The sequence below is a fragment of the Monodelphis domestica genome, chromosome 6 (assembly GCF_027887165.1).
Source record: "Monodelphis domestica isolate mMonDom1 chromosome 6, mMonDom1.pri, whole genome shotgun sequence".
NCBI classification, from domain to species: Eukaryota; Metazoa; Chordata; class Mammalia; order Didelphimorphia; family Didelphidae; genus Monodelphis; species Monodelphis domestica.
The window spans coordinates 288,348,783-288,368,115 of NC_077232.1; the positions used below are offsets into that span (position 1 = coordinate 288,348,783).

Genomic DNA, 19,333 nt, shown 5'->3' on the forward strand with positions numbered 1-19,333 from the left:
GTCCTCCAATTTTCCCAACAGTTTTTATGAAATAGTGGATTTTTGTCCCAAAAGCTGGGATCTTTGGGTTTGTCATATACTGTCTTGCTGAGGTTGCTTGCCCCCAGTCTATTCCACTGATCCTCCTTTCTGTCTCTTAGCCAGTACCAAATTGTTTTGATGACCGCTGCTTTATAATATAGTCTGAGATCTGGGACTGCAAGACCCCCTTCCTTTGTATTTTTTTTTCATTAATTCCCTGGATATCCTTGATCTTTTGTTCTTCCAAATGAACTTTGTTATGTTTTTTTCTAAATCAGTAAAAAAAATTTTTGGAAGTTCCATGGGTATGGCACTAAATAGATAGATGAGTTTGGGTAGGATGGTCATTTTTATTATATTGGCTCGTCCTACCCATGAGCAGTTAATGTTCTTCCAATTGTTCAAGTCTAGTTTTAGTTGTGTGGAAAGTGTTTTGTAGTTGTGTTCATATAGATCCTGTGTTTGTCTCGGGAGATAGATTCCTAAGTATTTTATTTTGTCTTGGGTAATTTTGAATGGGATTTCTCTTTCTAGTTCTTGCTGCTGATCTATGTTGGAGATATATAGAAATGCTGATGATTTATGTGGGTTTATTTTGTATCCTGCAACTTTGTTAAAGTTGTTGATTATTTCAATTAGCTTTTTGGTTGAGTCTCTAGGATTCTTTAAGTAGACCATCATGTCATCTGCAAAGAGTGATAATTTGGTCTCCTCCTTGCCTATTTTGATGCCTTCAATTTCTTTTTCTTCTCTAATTGCTACTGCTAGTGTTTCTAATACAATGTCAAATAATAGAGGTGATAATGGGCATCCTTGTTTCACTCCTGATCTTAATGGGAATGGATTTAGTTTATCCCCATTGCAGATGATATTAGCTGATGGTTTTAGATATATACTGTTTATTATTTTTAGAAATGACCCTTCTATTCCTATGCTTTCTAGTGTTTTTAGTAGGAATGGGTGTTGTATTTTATCAAAGGCTTTTTCTGCATCTATTGAGATAATCAGGTGATTCTTGTTGGTTTGCTTGTTGATGTGGTCAATTATGTGGATAGTTTTCCTAATGTTGAACCAGCCCTGCATCCCTGGTATGAATCCTACTTGATCATGGTGGATGGGTAGGTGCTATTATTATCATCCCCACTTTTACAGATAAGGAAACTGAGGCAAATTGAAATTAAGTGACTTGCCTAGGATCATAAACTAGTTAGTATATATTTGAAATCATATTTGAACTCAAGTCTTTCTGACTCAGAGCTTAATGCTTTATCCATTTATCAATTGCCTGCTGTGTGCAGGTCTAAAATGTAATGAATGAAACAATTCTTACTCTCAAGGAACTTACATTCTAATAATGTAGAGAAAAGTCAGAACTAGAGGAAGGGGGACTATGGAGGAGTAGAGTCAGAGACAACACAAATATTATTCAAATCCTGGCCAAGTTTAGAGTAGACCAACCCTGTTTTCTTGATGGGTTTCACATGTATGTCTTTAAATTTTAAAATCCCATTTTATAATTAATATGGAAAGTTACATATATAAAATGTATAGAAGATTACTTGCTTTCTCAGGGAGGAGGAAGGGGAGGAAGAAAGTGAAAGTGAAAATTTGACTCAAACTTTATAAAAACACTAAGGTTAAAAAATTGTTTTTCATGTAATTAAGGAAAAAAATATTATTAAAAAACCCAGTCTGATGGACAACCACATGATGTTTTTAATTTAACCCATTTTACAAAGCTGAAAATTTTGAAGGGAAGGAATTGAGATGGCAAAGGATTTTTCCTCATGGGATCCCATTTATCCAAGTTTAATGTTCAAATGGTTTGCTTCTCCCTTTGGATACTTCAAATATCCTGTCTAAATTCCATTCCCTCCTCACTCCCATTGCTTGTAGGTGCCAATATCTAACACATTTAGCATAATTTTGGATTGTAGGATTACAGAAGGGACCTCAGAGATCATTTAGTCTAACTCTCTCATTTTGCAGATGAGAAAACAGGCCTAGGGGGACTAAATTATTTGCCCTTGGTGACACACTGGTTGTATGAGTCAGAGGAGGAATTTGAATCCAGGTCACCTGTGACTTTGGAACCTCTAGTCCTCTATTGTTAAATCCTATCATCTTCAGTACAGAAGAGGTACTCAATATATTAAAATTTTTTAAATGTAAAATGAATTTATTTCTTAGACTATAAATTTTATCAGTTCAAAAGTTAGTATATAAGGGCTTTTTTTTAGAATGAGGGAATACTTCTTAATATAAAGGTGTCTTCTCTCTCAATTAGTGTTTAAAGGAATGCATAGTAGACAGTATAGTTATATCTACCAAAATAAAAATTTCTGGATAAATTAATAGATGCATTCTGGTTTTCTTACTGAGGATTCTGTTTTTCTTACTGAGGCCTATCCTTCATTTAATAGGTGATGCTATGACTTGCCAAAGGTTATATAGCTAACTAGTTGCTAATTAGAGATTAAAGCTCCTTACTCCTTTCCCCTTCAGGGCTATAAAATTTGTTGTAAATTACTTTCTGATCTAGGATGGTACTCCCCCCAAAAAGAATGTTTTAGTACATTTATAGAAAGAAGCCCTTCCTTCTATAAAAAAAAAATAGTTCAGGATTATAGATGAGAAGCTTCCTTGGCTTCTTAACTGGTGTATTCCTGTAGTATATGCATGCAGTTTCATAGCTGAATCTATCCCTGCCAAGAACCTAATTCCTAATAACTTTCCTCTAGACACTTCTTCACTGTTTGATCCTGGGCAAGTCTTAGTTTGCCTGTTCTCCTTAGTTCCAGTTCCTCATCTATAAAATGAGTTGGAGAAGGAAATGGCAAACCACTACAGCATCTTGGCCAAGTGTAAAGATTAAAATTTAGGGGAGACTTAGGCAGGTAGAAATTAGTTTCTCTCTGCAAGGAGTATTATATTTTTATGAGGTTCATTAAAGGTTAAGGATTAAAGAAAATACAGAATAAGAAAGCACATGCCTAGGCCAGAGAGGCCTAGACAGGATAACCTCACATCATGGAAGAGATGCGTCTGCTCCAAAATGGAAGTCCAAAAGAGCCCGAGCCTATTCACAACCAGGTTTAAATACCCCATCTCGCTCTCGTCCCAGGTGAGGTTTTTCAGTGAGATTACAAAGCATTCTGGGGAAGTGGAGCAAGGGCTTCTGGGAATTGAAGTCCTGGATTCGTCTATTTTTTTACACAAGAAAATGCCAATTGAGGTCAAGAAGAGTTAGAAGTAACTGAACAATAACAAGGTATATATGGAACAGTATTGAAATTAAGCTATTTATGTCAAATTTACATATTACATTGCTTTTCTCTCATTTTCCTTTATAACTGGTAATTAAGATTTTGATTTAAGATGATTATTTGGGCGTTTTTGCCTTCCTGCTGACCTTTTTTTTTTTTTATCATTTTGTTGCTGTTAACAAACAACTTTATTTTGAACAAGGGCAAAATGAGGAGGCATTCAAAGCAATCATTGTAGTTAATTTTTAGTAAAAGTTTGATAGGAGAAGCAGTTGACACTATAGATAAAAAAGATTCTTTTGGTATTATTGCTGGTTTTCAAATGGTCTTATTATTTATCGTTTTTCAGTTGTTTAGTTGTGTATGACTCTATAGACCAGAGCACTCCAGGTCCTTCTAGCCTCTGCTCTCTCCCAAAGTCTGTCCAAGTTCGTGTTTATTTTTTCTACAGCATTCTCCATCTACAATCTTTGCCATCTTCTTTTCCTTTTCTCTTCAATTTTCTCTACCAATCTGGATGTTGATCATATTATACTTGGTTCCTATTGCCATAGATTATTGAATTGGTCAGTCCTATTCTGATGCTTTATCATAATGTTGAGATCTCCTCGGGATCTTGAAGGCCATTTCAGAAGAACAAGCTGGAGAGGCTTTTAGTATGGACCAGTGACAACTATAGGGTAATTGCATATACACCAATGGAGCCACATTTGGAGAGGGTCATTACCAAGTTGGCTGATGGGGGATGAATTTTTGGGTCATGGCAGCCTTTGAAAAAATCAAAGAGTTGTTGTGATCTCTCATAGAGGCAGAAAAGGAGGCAGGAACAGAAACATTTCTAAGCAAGAGTTAGCAGAGAGCATAAGATTCCGTTACCTAGGAGATGAGGATCCTATATAAGGAGCACCATTGAAATAGTTTAAGGGCCCTTTTTCTCTGGGTTTCTAGAGAACAGAAGGCCTATCTGTCTTTGTCTCGGTCTGACTGACAGTTGGACTTTTGACAGTTGGGATTTGGACACCGTATTTAAGGAGGTTGTTGGTGATTGATGTTTATTGATTAGCTTAGGTAGTTAGAAAGCGAATATAATTCTAGATAGACAGTGTAGAGAAGTTAGACCTGACATGGCTCAGGCAGAAGCACCTGTCCTTGAAGACAATTATATTTAGGGTTTTTTGGAAATTTTAGTTAGGATTGGGGTTTTAGGTATAGCTATAAGATAGTAGAGTAATATTCTTACTTTCCTCCTTCCTATTTCCTATCTAAACTTCTCCCAGAATAAACTGTTTTGTGTTTTAGCAAATGCTCTCCTCACCTTTTGTCAAATTCCTACCCAAAATTTAACCCTTCACAGCAACTTTTGAAAACATCAAAGAGTTGTTGTGATCTCTCATTATAGAGGGATAACCAAAACAGGCAAAATCATAGATCCCTTGTTATAGAGGGAGAAATAAAGATTACTTTAAAGTCACTTGATTTATGTCAGTTACATTCTCATGGCATTAGGTCTCTAATGAAAAGAACATTCTTCAGGAAAACAAGAAAAGATGGGAAGTCTCCAAGACAGAGGTTCATTTGCCTGAACTAAACTCTAATTACTTCCCCGAAGTCAGAGGAATTGAAAGCCCAGGTATGTATTTTAATTCCTTTTCTCTTTATGCCTATATGTTTTGGCATATGAAAGTTTTTTTAATTAACAAATAAACAATGGAGAATAACAATATTTTTAAATCCAAAGCATCCTGTCAGTATAAACCAGTTTTATTCAAGAGAAAGCAGCTAAGTGGAAACGGGGGTCAAAAATACGGACAATTAAAAATATCCCCCAAAAGTTCTGTTCTTACTGTTTTTTTCCCCTTTTCTCTGTGTATGTGTTAATTCTTTAGTTCGAAATTCTAGACTGATAAAGAAAGAAAACAAAACTCTTTCAGAATCTCGGATCTCGTCTCTGGCTGCTTTTGAGCTGTACAACCCCAATATGACCTTGCATCAGGTACAGACCTAGTTTTTGCAGTCCTCATGATATTTCCGATTTCTCTCCTACTTCTTTGTCAAACTGTCCAAGGCAGATTTTTGGGTTGATAGGCCAGTTTGGGGAAGTCAGTCAAGCTCTTTTGTGTGTTTTATTTGTTTTTAGTTCATAGAGCTTTCCAATTATTGTTGTTAATCACCTGGAAACTCCCCATTGCCAGAAGATTGGCTGCCAGGCCAGCCCAGGTTGCTAAGGAACCCTCCTAAAGTGTAAAGATATAATCTGTATTAGTGGAGCAAGTAATCACACTAAAATGAATGTAGAACCTTTGTAAGTCCTAGTCTCTACTCAATATCAGTCAATCAGTAAACTTTTATGAAGCACCTACTGTGTGCCTGAGACAGTGCTAACTAAGCTCTGTACTTATTTTGTCAAATAGTGAAGTTCATAGTTATAGATGATAATATCTTCAGGACTGCCATATAGGAAATAATTTCCTGACCTAATTTGTGAGTTGAATGTTTAAAAAACATATGCCTATTAAGTCCCTTTAGTTTTTCCAGAGACTCAGACTTTAGTCTCTCAGTCTTATTGGGACACAGATTGGCTATGTGGTAGGAGGGGAAGAGGGGAGCTCAGGATGACCCTAGGCTTGGGTGACTGTCAGGATGGGAGGCTCCCTCCATAGCAGTAGAGAATTCAGGGAGGTTTTGAGGAGGAGAAAGATAGTGAGTTTAGTTTGGGCCATGTGTTTGAGATGTCTCTGAGACAGGTTCATGTGGGACTGGAGCTCAGGAGGGAGACTGAAGCTGGATAAATAAATCTAAAAATCATCAGCATAGACGACATAGTCGAATGCTTGGGAGCTAGTAAATCGCCAAGTAAAATAGTACACTCTCAGTTAGTGGGCATGGCCCGGAGGAAGATTAAGCAGAAGTCAGACTTGTAGGATGAGAACCAGAAGAGAGAAGGGTCATGGAAACCTAGAACGAAAGCATTCTCCAGGTATCCATACCTGATAATAGTGTCAGGCTCTGAAGAGTGGTCAGGAAGGGTGAAGAATAAGAAAAAGCCATTAGCTTTGATGATTGAGCGATCATTGGTCATTTTGGAGGGAGTCACTGCATGATGGGTTTGGAAGCAGATTGCAGAGTTTAGAAGGAAGTGAGATAAGAGGAAGAGGAGGCATCGAGGCATTGATTGTGTATGGCTTTCTCAAGGGGGAGAGAGATTGAAGGAAAGCTAGTAGGGATAGCTGGAGCATGCAAGGGATTTTTTAGAGATGGAGGAGAGTTGGGCATATTTGTAGACAGGGAAAGACTGAAGATTAGTGGCAGGGGTGGTGGAGTGGGGAATCTGCTGAAGAAGGCAGGATGGAATGGGATCTTCTGGGAACTTAGAAGGGTTTGCCTTGGCAAGGAAGAGGGGTGAAGGAGGAGATTGTGAGGGAAGATGTTTGAACGATGTGAGATGAGAAGAGGAGGTGATGGAGAGCTTGGTGAATGGCTTCAAGTTTTGTTTGTTTGTTTATTTATTTTGGTATAAAGCAATGCCCTAAGCTCAGATGGTGGGGGAGAGGGTGTCCTGGGAGACCCAAGAAGGGATGAATAGATTTGGAATTGCTGCTGTGTTGACAGATGATAGTGAATTGATTTAGGAAGTGATGACTCACCTGAGATTTGTACTGGATTCAGTCAGCAGAGATTCATGGTTTTCTCTAACTTTAGCTTGTATAGTCATGTCTAATTCTTCATGATCCTATTGGGATCTTGGCAAAAACACTGGAGTGATTCTCCAGTTCATTTTATAGATTGAGAAAACAGAGGCCAACAGGCTTAAGTGACTTACCCAAGGTCACACAGCTAGTAAATGTCTGAAGCAGGATTTTAATTCGGGAAGATGAGTCTTTCTGACTTCGGACCTGGCCCTCTAATCACTGTAAGAATAAAGATAGCTTATCCAGACGTGCTTACTCGTCGTTCCTGATACCTAAGATTACATTTCCCAAATATATGCCTGGTGCCTGAAAGGTTCCCCTTCTCACCCTCACTCCTTAGAACTCCCCACTTCCTTCAAAGATCAGGGAGCCTTCCTTGCCTGATCCCAAAGTTGCAAGTGCCCCCCTCTCCAAAGTTAACTTTGTACTATCTTGTATTTATTTTGTGCAGACACTCACATACTCTTTTCCCAGTGGGATGTCAGCTGCTGGCCAGTGTGTAAAGTAATGTCCAATCATTTATCTCCCTTTTCCTCCTCCCTTCCTTCTTCTTCGGGGATGTAATTTAAGCTATAAATGATGATATTGGAATAACCGTAGAATCACTCCAGAACCCCCACTTTGGGAAAGGACAATGGTGAGGCTCTTAATTGATTGTGAGTTTATGACTTAAATTGGCAGGTATCAGGATGCTCCCAGCCAGACTCTCCAGAAGCCAACTTCCCTCCAGTAGAGTACTCAAATTGAAGAATATTGAGGACCTGTGTCACGGTAAGCTCTCACTTCTTCTAGCTCGTCATAGCTCTTCAATGGAAGGCTTCATAGAAAATTAATGGCTTTCTGATATGAACTTTTTTATATCGATGAGATTTTATTTCTTATAAAATTTTGATGATTTGGTTTTGACACTTCATTAACATCCCAATCTACAACTTCCTCCCATTATAACTTCTCTCTAAACATGAAGCAAAATTGTTCTAATATAGTCATTAAAACTAATAGTACTAATGACTTTTGCCTCTTGTAGTTTACTGTTTGATTTTGTTTTTATAAAATCCCTTACCTTCTTAGAATCCAAACCAAGTATACCCCTCCAAATTATTTAATTTTTATAAAGAGGGTTTTTAAAAATTATATTTCTGTAATTTTTGATTGTTTCTCGGAAGATTAATTCTGATACTTTATCCATTTTATTATTATTGCTTTGCTGTTGCTATGTAGAAATAAGGATGCCCTTAATGTCTTTTTCCTTTGTGTCTTAGATTATACTCCAAAATCCAGGATGACAAACTCCAGGAATCAGACTGGTGACATCCTGAGAGGAGAGCGGCACGGGCTAGAATTTATCCCACTGAAATGCATCATTTTCCCTGGGAGCAATGCTATGGAAATGAAAGGAAAACAAAAGGGCAATGGTTTTCCAGCTTATCTAAGACAGATTCAGCATTTCCCCACCATCACAGCAAACCCCTCTCCCCCTTGGTAATTGTGTTTCACAATACCTTGGGATGGAGAAGGGGACTCCTAGCTGCATGAATACCATTTGCTGGTAGGATGAAGAACTAAACTAAACTGAACAGATCAGAAAGGGGTTAGGGAGGGTGAGGAAAAATGTGGGGGGGACAAAGGGAAATATTTATTTTTTTAAAGTTGATGTTACTAATATGTTGAAGTCTCTGTATTGTCTAAAAAAGGTATATGTTTGTGTGGGGGCAAGCTTGGTGGAATGCTGGCCATGAGTGGGAGGTCAATGCCCTTTACCCTTGTTCTTCCCCACTTCCTTATTCAGTTACACAATACATTAAAATTTTTGTTCCTTTGCATTGCATTATATAAATTCTTTCTCAAGTAGGTATCTCTAAGGATGCTTTCTATGGTATCTTTAGTCATATGATCACTGTTTCATGAAAATGAGGTCCCTTCTGGCCCTTTCAAAGAACTTCTACTCCAGGAGATCACACAAGTATGATTCTGGTAAATGGAAAATCCTTCATCAGCTGCCAGTGTCTTAGGGCAGTCCCAGGCTTTTTTGTTTTCAGTCTTAGGCCTCAATAAGAGACCATGGCTGGAGAACAGGCCTACTATTGAAGAACAGGAAGTATGTTAACTATATTTTAGAAGTCAGTTAAATGCCTTACTGATGATGGTTGGAGGAGGGCATATAGAGGGGCCAGAGTTTTCTCGGAGAAGAAACTGAACCCAATAATGAGGTTTCCTTACTGATCCATGACAGATTTATCAGATTTTTCAAAATATTGACAGTATTAACCTTGTCTCATTCATCTGACTGTAGGGATGCAGATGTGTGCCTTGATAGTTCCAGTGCCGCTCTGTCAGTGAGATGGGAAGCTGGAGGCCCCATTTTAACCCTTTTGTGTTCATGTCCTCGCTGATCCCCTTTCCATGATGACAGCGGTCATCTGTGACTTGGATCAGAGACAAGCTTCCAGCTGGCTTGATCTAGCCCATGTGGCCGAGGGCAGAGGAGGCAGCAGTTTCCTCCAGCTTCTGTGACATCAGGGGATTCTTGGGAAGAGGACTAACTGGATCCCTTGGGTAGTCATTGTGTGCAAGCATTTCTATGTCTTGTCTAGAACATCCATAGCCTGAGAGCCACTTCTGAAACTTTATCATTTCTCTTTATGAATGAGAGGCTGCTTTCTTAGATAGTTTACTCAGGTCTGTTTTGTTTTGTTTTTTAAACTCTCACCTTCTGTCTTGGAGTCAATACTGTGTATTGGTTCCAAGGCAGAAGAGTGGTAAGGGCTAGGCCATGGGGGTCAAGTGACTTGCCCAGGGTCACACAGCTAGGAAGTGGCTGAGGCCAGATTTGAACCTAGGACCTCCCGTCTCTAGGCCTGGCTCTCAATCCACTGAGCCACCCAGCTGCTCCTGTAAAAAATAGACTCGAATACAGGACTACAATCCCCATGAGCCTTTGCTCCACTTCCCCAGAATGCCTTGTAATCTCACCTGGACCGAGATCGAGAAGGTATTTAAGCTGATTCAAAGGCTTTTGAAGGGCTCTTGACTGTTTTTGGACTTCCGTTTTGGAGCAGGCTCATCTCTTGCGTGATGTGAGGTTATTTTGTCTAGGCCTCTGGCCTAGGCACATGTTTCTTACTTGTATATTCTTTAATCTTTAGCCTTTAATAAACCTCTAAAAAATATAATACTCCTTGCAGAGAGAAACTAATTTCTACCTGCCTCAGTCTCCCCATATTCCCTAAATTTTAATCGTTACAATGTATTGATATTCTTAAGGGAAAAATCAGTGTTTGCACATGCTTCCACATTAAGTCACCACCACACTTGCTTCTTCTGGTGAGAAAACCAACAAAACAGACCTGGGGATGGGGGGGAGTGTAACGGTTTAAAATCTCGGTCCAGGTGAGATTACAAGGCATTCTGGGGAAGTGGAGCAAAGGCTCATGGGGATTGTAGTCCTGTATTCGAGTCTATTTTTTACATTTCCCCCCCTTTGATCGTTTGCAAAAAAATTAATTTTTTTCCAAAGGATCATGAAAACATAATCAATTTAAAGATTACAATAATTTGAGGATAAGAGAAAGAAAAGAATAAAACCAATAATTACTGGACGCATTGACAGAAAGCCAGTTAGGGGGCAGTCCCCTTTGGCATGAAAGTATGCATGCAAATAAATGTTCATTAACCACACCCAAAGTTCATTTTTGTGCATTTCGTGGTCTGGAGGCTTCTTCATGATGGCTTCTCCAACAGTTCAGTTTCTGGATTCAGGGAAGTAGCATCTTCTTTTCCTAAAATTCTTCTCAAAAGGAATGTAAACTTTGCAATTTAAATAATGATATTTTTTTTACATTCCCCCCATTAAGAGGGTGATATAAAAAAAAAAGGGATCACTTAGGGATACATGGCTGAGGTATGAGGTATATGAATCAATTGGCAAGAGATATTAAAAGGATATCAGAAAATCCAAAAAAAGAAAGATTTCTGGATGAAAATATAGACTATCAAAGTCTTATGTGTAAAATTCCAAGTAGAAGAAAAATAAATCTATAACAGGTCCTTCAATCAGGGCCCAATCAAAATGATCTAAGTAATGATGCATTTACCCAGTCAGTGCCAGGACTACAGAAAGGTACCACACTATGAGAGGCAGAAAAGAAAGGGACCAGATTAGAGAAGCCAAGTAGGAGCCAAGGTTTCAGGGATACTCATCTGTGAGTATCTTCAGAGTGAGTGTAGATACAAGGAAAGCCTATGTCTTAACGCATGTTAAACACAGTAACCTCGAGTCTTCACACTAGTTTCAAGACCTTTGTATTGGCCTAGAAGTGCATCAATCCATCCTAGATTGGCCTTTCTTTGGCCCTATGAAATGGCTCTTGTGTGTATCTCTTCTCCTGGAATCAGACAGAATCATTAAGCAAAGTCCCATAATTTATTTAAATAATTAGTGGCATCATTTTTATAGTCGCGAGCTTTTTGGGCATGCTGACAAATGTATCTTACACTTGTAGTACTGAAAATCAAAAGGTTAAAGAAAATCTTAATACTGGTGACATGTGCTTCAAATATAAAAAGGAGAGAAAAAATAATAAAAAAACTGAAAAAGTATATTGCACATGCAAGAAAAATATAATAATAAAAGAGCTTTAAAAAATTCAAAAATATAGCTTATAATCATTGACAATCTGTGTCAGCTAAGAAAATATAAAATGCAAGGCTTTCTCACCAAAAAATGAGATCCATTTCCTCTTTGTATCTGGCCATGATCACTGTGAGTAGAAGGCAAATGAATTGAACAAGGTTAACAATTTTTTCATCTTTAAAAATACAGTAGTACAAATATGTAGATATCAAAATCCCCAAAATTCTCAATAGCCTAATTAATTACAATAGCAAACAAACACACTTTCATATTTCACATAAGTTGCTGTATGACATTTTTAAAACCTATGAATTGATGGACATTTGTCACAATTTTTACAAACAGCAATCTTTCAACCTTGGTAATAAACATATTTTTTTTTTAAACAAAGTAAAACTCATCTAGGGTTAAGAACATAATCAAGAAATCTAGATAACATTCTGGTGCAAGTAGTGAGCTGAAGAGTATAAATAAAGAGGTGCGCCTTTTGGAGGCTTTTCCCAAGGGTACAAATGCCCTGAAATTAAGTGCCCAACTTCCATTCACATGTGGGAAGGTTGGGGTTTATAAAATACATTTCACTTCAGCTACTAGAATGGGCCTTACCTCGGTAGGGGCAGGCAAAAATAACCAGATTGTTAAAAAAAATTCCAAAAATCATATTTAAAAAACCCTTAAAATCAAATCATTTGAGGTATTTAGCACATTAAAATTCCAAAGGTTGTTAATACAATTATAACCAGTTCTGAAGTCCATCTATCCTCAGCAAAATAGAAAAAAGCTGTTTTTTTCATATATGGGCTTATTCACAATAATATTTGTTCAACACAGTTATAGGGGAAAAACAACAGAATTTTAAAACTCAGTACATTCAAAATAAATTCAATCAACCTTCAGTTCACAGAATAATATTCAATCCAGTAATATATGAACTTAAAATCACAAAGTTATATCTTAAATAAAACAATGCAATAGAATACAGAGATTTTTTTATAAACCATTGGAATCTGAAATGCCTTAGAATATAGCCTTTAGTCTCTTCAAAGTTCCTTGGGTTTTTTGTTTGTTTGTTTGTTTGTTTTTAATTATCCATTTAAATGTCTATTGTCCGAAGGTAGAGTAGTAAAGGCTAGGCTATGGGGTTCAAGGGATCCGTCCAGGGCCCCATAGCTGGGAAGCATCGGAGGCCAGATTTTAGCTAGAGACCTCCCGTCTCTGGGCCTGGCTTCCAGTTCGCTGGGCCACCCATTTTCCTCCCCAAAGTTAAAGTTGAATCTTTGGGCTGAGTCTGCTCCCAGACAGGCAGGTAAAATCAATGAAATTGCCAGAAGAGCCAAAAATCCTTTTAAACAGCCCATTGCTATTAAGTTTCTGTTTGAAACATCTGTTTCTTCTCCTCTCCCTTTTCTCTCTTTCCCCTCTGATCCCCCTGTGGCCAATAACCCCATCCACGTGGAGGCTTAGCCTAAGGGAAAATTACCCGGTCTCCTTTCCCTCTCGTCTCTCCCCTCCGCCCACGTGGCCAATACTGTTACCAGCTGGTGGCTGGAATAATATGATGACGCATCCCAGAGGTAAGTATAAATGACCATTTAGGTTTGAGAAGTTGGTCACACAAGTGTAGGACCTTAAGGGAAGTCTCCCATGAGACCTGTCTGCCCAAAGCCCAATGCCATTGCGGGCTTCCTAATAAGAGCAGTACAGTGACCAGAGCCAGGGAAGGAGGCATTCCATTGTACCCTTTACTGGTTAAAGCACATTTAAACAATGATGTTCTGTTTGGGACCTCACACTGTAAGAGGAACCTGGAGGGGGGCTATCCCAATAGTGAGTGCACTCACATGGGTCATGATCAACCTCAAAGAAAGAATGTCTCCTGCAATAGAGTGGAGAGAATTCTGGCCTTGGAATCAGGCCAGATGAGGGCACAGATTCTGGCCCTGACATGTCCATCAGGCACCATCTTCAGAGCTGTTATCATTAAAACAGGGATGGTAACATTTGCTTTGCTTCCTCCATAGGGTTGTCATAAAGAAATAGCTTAAAGTACCAGATAAACCTGAGACACTAAAAATCAAAGATTCAGTCATTTATTTGCCAAGGTACAAAATGGACAAATATATTGTAGATCAAATCCTCTATGTGGAAACTAAACAGTTGCCCTGGTTAACTCCTGGCTCATTGGAAAATTCAGTTGACCATTGTCCTACATTGCCCAAGTATTTTGCTAATACTGGTTTCACTGGTGATCATTGCATTCAAATATGCCTATGCCACAGCTAAGGATATCCTGACTAATGATTGCTTAGAAAGAAATGGTCCAAATCCAGCCAGCATTTGTTAAGAAAAGTGATGAAAACAGCCTCCCAAGCCAAACTAGCACCAGCAGAGATAGTGCTCAGAGCTGCTCTCCTTTGAGGGCTCTAGGGTTAACCCAGAGAGGCTGACATCTTCCTGAGGTTATCATCCGTGAGCTCCGATCCAGAGGGTTTACTCCTTTCTGCAGCATTCAGTAGTAAATAACCTCCTCAGTAGCATTTAACTAATTAACATTAATTAGTTTTTACAAAGGTATTTTTGCTGTAAAAGTTTATTGAGAATTGAAGTATAATAACTCATGCAGCATGAGAGAAGGGAGGGAAGAGAATATGCATTTATTAAGCTCCTGCTATGTTCTAGACTGTGTGATAACAATATTGCAAATTAGGTGGTATTATGATCTCCATCCTATAGTTGAGGAAATAAGGTAAGGTAATTTAGAGTCAGTATGCTCTCCTATACCAGTTAGGGGCAACTAGGAGGCACAATGGATAGGGCACTGAACCTAAAGTCAGGAAAATGTGAATTCAAATCTGACCTTCCATGCTTATTAGCTGTGTGATCCTGGGAAAGTCACTTAGCCTCTGCTTTAGTTTTCTCAGCTGTAAAATGGAGGTAATACTTGCATCTACCTCCTAGAGTTGTGAGTATTCAATGAAATAATAAATGTAAACTTCTGAGAACAATGAAATAATAAATGTAAACTTCTGAGCACAATGCTTGGCACATAGTAGGCCCTATATAAATACCCATTACCCTTTCTCTTTCTGTTTTCCCTTCAGTCTTGGAAAGAGTGGTCTCAAACTTAAAGTGGTTGTGATGGCAAACCTATGGCACAGGTGAAAAAGATGACACACAGTGTGCTCTCTGTGGGCACACAGCTGCCCCACCTCCCCAAGAGTTTGTTACTAGAAAGGCAGAGGGACTCAGGTAGAGCTGCTCCCTTCTGCCTCTCCACTGTGCCTGACAACATTGTTTCACATATCCTCCCCTCTGCCCAGAAGCCATTGGGAGTGCATAGCAGGTAAGGTGGACAAGTCACAGGTAGCAGAGCTGGAGGGGAGCAGAGTGCTTGGGCCATTCCCCTCCCCCTTTCCTCTCTACACTTGCTAAGGACATTTCTTACCTCACCCATCCTTCTGTCTAGCAGCTGAATGGGAGCTCATACTCCCCACTCTTTGTGGAGTAAAGGTGGGGGGCAGACACACCCTGTACTTGGTAGGGTGGGGGCAGGTCCTGGCACTCCATCTCTAAAAGGTTCCCCATCACTGGACTATTCTTTCCACCATATTCACTTCTTAGTCCTGTGTAGATAGTGGAGGAGTTGCTCTTTTATTTGTAGGAAATAGTGTTTCAGTTGCTGGGTCCCTGAAAAGGACTGTGTTTGTTGTACAGAAACTAGACTAGCTAAGATCAGAGAAGCTCATTACCAGAAAACTGTCCATCCTTCCCTTCTTCCTTCCTTCAAAGTTGGTACCAAATGCTCAACCTATTTCATGATTTTGACAAGGGTTGGTCCCAATAACTATAGAATGATTAATTTTGCCTAGAATAACTACTAATACTATAATAACTTACTAGTTATAGCCTAGAATTTTATATAATTTTAAATATATACTTTGAATTATATTTAGAGATGATTGCTGACATTACATTGAAAATATTTGCCATGAAATGTATAGAAAAGTGGTTATTTTTCTCTTTTGATTAAATCTTTAGAGCCAGAAAACATGATATGATAATTGTAATAATTCTCATCTTCCTAGATAGTTTTCCCCCAAAACTTTATAGCTCTTAGCATCAGCATTCATGCATGGACTTGGAAGCATCTTTTGGAGAAAGTGTAGATGTAAACCATTTAATATGTCTACATCAGTTGGTTCAAATTTCCTTTCTTGTTCTTAATAAATTTTTGTTGTAACAGATTGGATTGTTCCTTCTTGTTGTGAACAACAGCTTATATATGCTTAGTTGTAAAATCCATGCATACAAAGACAGAGATATGAAGTAACTTGCTCACAGTTGCAAAGTGTGCAAAGATAGAAGTGAGATTCACACTTCAGATTTCCTGACTCCAAGGCTAGCATTCTAATGACAATTGCCCTGCACTTCTTCCAGCCAAGATATAGAGGCAAAAAGAAGCACTTTTGTTCAGAAGGGAAGCTGAATGGTACAATGGGAAGAATTTCCAAATTAGATGAGTTAAGAGCAGGAATGTCCAACTCAAATAGAAACTGGCCACTAAACTAAACAGAAGGATCCCTGCGAGCTACATATTGACATAGAAAACCATATATTAACCTTATCTATATTTTAGTTTATTTTGGTAAATATTTCCCACTAAATGTTTTTGTCTGGTTCTGGCATATGTTGATACCTCTGGCTAAAAGACCCAGACCTCCCCAAATCCATTGAATTTGTGGCATTCTCAAGCTAGAAAACTACTCGGACCTCTTTTTAGTCTCCTCATGTATCTAGAACTGAGCCACAGTTTTTTAGGAGGTAATTCTACTTAGAATTAATGTAAGAAAAAAATATTGAAAAAGGTAGATTGTATATGTGGAATGGGTATTTTTCTGCAATTAAAAATTATATTGAGGGGGGGGAGTTGGAGACAGCTAGGTGGCTCAGTGGATAGAGAACCATGCCTAGAGATGATTAGACCTGGGTTCAAATCTAGCCTCACCAACTTCTAACTGTGTGACCCTGGGCAAGTTATTTAAACCCTTACTGCTTGTCTGCCTTGGAACCAACACACACTATTGATTCCAAGACAGAAGGTAAAGGTTTTAAATAAATGATATGAGGTTATGATGATTTTCCTTAAAAGTGACCCTACGGGGCTGCTTGGTAACAGTGAATTGAGCAAAGGCAATATCTTCAAAGCCTGGAGTTGGGAGGACCTGAGTTCAAATGTGGCCTCAGAAACTTTCCAGCTATGTGACCCTGGGCAAGTCACTTAACCTCAGTGGCCCAGTCCTTACTGCTCTTCTGCCAGGGAACTGATATTTAGTATCAATACTAAGACAAAAGAGGGGTTTAAAAAAAGTGACCCTAAAATGTTACATTCAGACTCACTCCAAGTTTACTTTAGAATTTCTTTCCAAGACTACTTTATATGCTTCCATTGGATACATAGGGTATGAGAGAGTGTGGAATTGAAGAGGAAGTCAAGCTTGGGAACTGGCATGGTCAGAATAAATATTACTTGACATTAAAGGGGAAAGCAAAGATAATATTGTGAAATCAGCAATGAGGATCCCAACCCACCCATCTATGCCTGCTCATCTTGGACAAGGAACTCTGACCCACCAGAAATGAAGAAGGAAGGGCTTGGGCGTGTAGTTTCTCATTCTTTGGCTATTGGCCCAGAGCCCAGAACCCGCGAAAGGGCAGAAAACCAAACAAGGGACGCCTGCTTGAGCCATGACCCAGGGGCAGGATGGGGGGACCTTGTGGGAAGAGGAGAGAATGCGAGAGAATTTTTTTAAAGGAAACTTGGAACTGCTGGTGCTGGGGCCAACACCAGACAAGGGGAAAGGGTAGGAGCAGTATATCGTCAGGATCAGGATATGAGGAAGACATTGGTTGTGTTGGAGACAAACCCCTGGATTACTGTAGCGGAGAGCTGGGCATGACCCATCTTCTTCTGATTGGTTGGTTACTCATTGGGGGAAGGGCAGGGGCCCCATTTTGGAGACCATTAGTTTAGAAGAGGCAAAAAATTCTAATATGTATTTAATATTTTTCATTCCTTGATATTAGTAGTGACATCAATTTTGAGTTTCTTCCTATGAGACATAAGTGCCCTGAGACATGCAACAAGTCAAATGTAGTCACGAACCATGGCTTGACTTCTTCCCCTTTGGTTTTCCAGTTGCTCATGAAGTTTCGAACTCAGATGATATCTTTTAAAGAGACAAACAGAAGCTTTCTTCCTCCCCTGGAGATTTGGCCCCTTTCATATCTGCTTCAGAAGGGCAGGCACTTCTCTTTTCCTTCTGTATTCCTCTGATGAGCTGTCTCTTGAAGATTTTCTTCTGGGGAAGTACTTGTAATGGTGGGCACCTCTCCGAGGCAGTGCAAATGGGTGATAACAATGCTTGCGGGGCAAGTGAGGCTGGAAAGGAGGATGGGGAGGTGGCAGATGACCGTGGGGACCATAATTTGGATATCTGAAAGGCGGGTTGGAGTCAAAGTGGACTCTGGGTTTTCTGAAATGAGGAAAATAGCACCGTCTGGTTGCTATGGTAACAGGTTTGAAGGCTGTTCCTGGACGCCGGGTAGCAGGGGGAGGAGTGAGTGTAAAGATTTGACAGTCTGTAGGATTAACATTGGCCCCTGATCCTCCAGGAGGGGTGTATCTGTTTCCTTGACCTGAAAAAACCAAATGAAACATCACATGTTTGTATTTTCCAGGTTTCAGGCTTATGACTTCTTTGCCAACATCCATGGAAGATCAAGATACAGTGACCCTTTGCTTGGAGGATTAGAGCTTAGGAAAGGATAGACATGCGTGAGAGGGAAGAGAAGGAGAGGACCTATAAAACATAGTAAGAAACACTGTTAAAAATGCCATAAACCATGAGACTTTGCTTCCTTTACTAAGCAGACTGCCAGGCGTGCTTGGTATATTGAAGAGAATGCCTACGACCATGGTATTGTTGACCTGTTGTTCAATCATTTTCAGTCATGGCTGCCTCTTTGTGACCCCATTTGGGTTTTATTGGCAAAGATACTGGAGTGGTTTGCCATTTCCTTCTCCAGCTCGTTTGACAGAAGAAGAAACTGAGGCAAACAGGGTTAATGACTTTCCCAGGGTTGCACAGCTAGTATGTGTCTGAGGCTAGATTTGAATTCAGGCCTTCCTGATTCCATGCTCCATAGCTCTTATCCACTGTGCCACCAACTGCCCCATTTTGCATTCCTAAGACAAAATTTAGGGCACATATATGTTCTAGGATGTAAGAGTTTCCTTTTCGCTGTCCTCTTTACTAAAATTTAGGGAAATTAAGGGAAAGTCCTTGCCAATGATCTCCTATAAAAAGGTGAAAAAGAAGCTAGGCTTGAATATAGGAATGAGGATGGGCAATTCCATCTAGGACGTTTTAGAATACTAGGCTCTACTGAGATTATCAAAAAGAAAAAAAGGATAAAAAAAACAAAACACAAAAGCCTTTTCATTATGCCAGGGGAATTCATGTCTTTTTGTCACTGCTTCCTACTAAGAAACCAAACTGATTCCTTTAAAGACATTGATTTGAAGTCTTCTGCAATTCTGGTCAGATTAAGACTCCTGGTAACCTAGTTAAAGGAGCGCATTACATCATGCCAAGCCACCTTCTGCTTCCTGCTTGATTCACTTCTGAAATGCTACCACTTGATCCCTTTCTTTCACATCCAAT

The 19,333-nt window shown here is 39.2% G+C and overlaps 2 protein-coding genes across 7 annotated transcripts in view; one reads left to right on the top strand and one right to left on the bottom strand.

Moving 5' to 3' along the window:
* Positions 1-8,802, top strand: part of CDKL2 (cyclin dependent kinase like 2) — an 80,259-nt gene extending 71,457 nt beyond the window's left edge. For 3 of the 6 annotated variants that reach the window (XM_007495680.3, XM_056803339.1, XM_007495681.3), the window contains 3 exons: positions 4,794-4,917; positions 7,658-7,747; positions 8,239-8,802. In XM_007495680.3, the coding sequence (XP_007495742.1) occupies positions 4,794-4,917; positions 7,658-7,747; positions 8,239-8,462 (438 nt within the window). In that variant the 3' untranslated portion in view covers positions 8,463-8,802. Of the gene's footprint in view, positions 1-4,793; positions 4,918-5,173; positions 5,281-7,657; positions 7,748-8,238 lie in introns of all 6 variants that reach the window. The other 3 variants (XM_001375511.4, XM_007495682.3, XM_056803338.1) reach the window with 3 other exon arrangements.
* Positions 8,803-17,653: 8,851 nt separating this feature from the next.
* Positions 17,654-19,333, bottom strand: part of ODAPH (odontogenesis associated phosphoprotein) — a 4,475-nt gene continuing 2,795 nt past the window's right edge. The window contains exon 2 of the mRNA XM_001375491.4: positions 17,654-18,305. Coding sequence (XP_001375528.2) covers positions 17,890-18,305 — 416 coding nt within the window. The 3' untranslated portion in view covers positions 17,654-17,889. The remainder of the gene's footprint in view (positions 18,306-19,333) is intronic.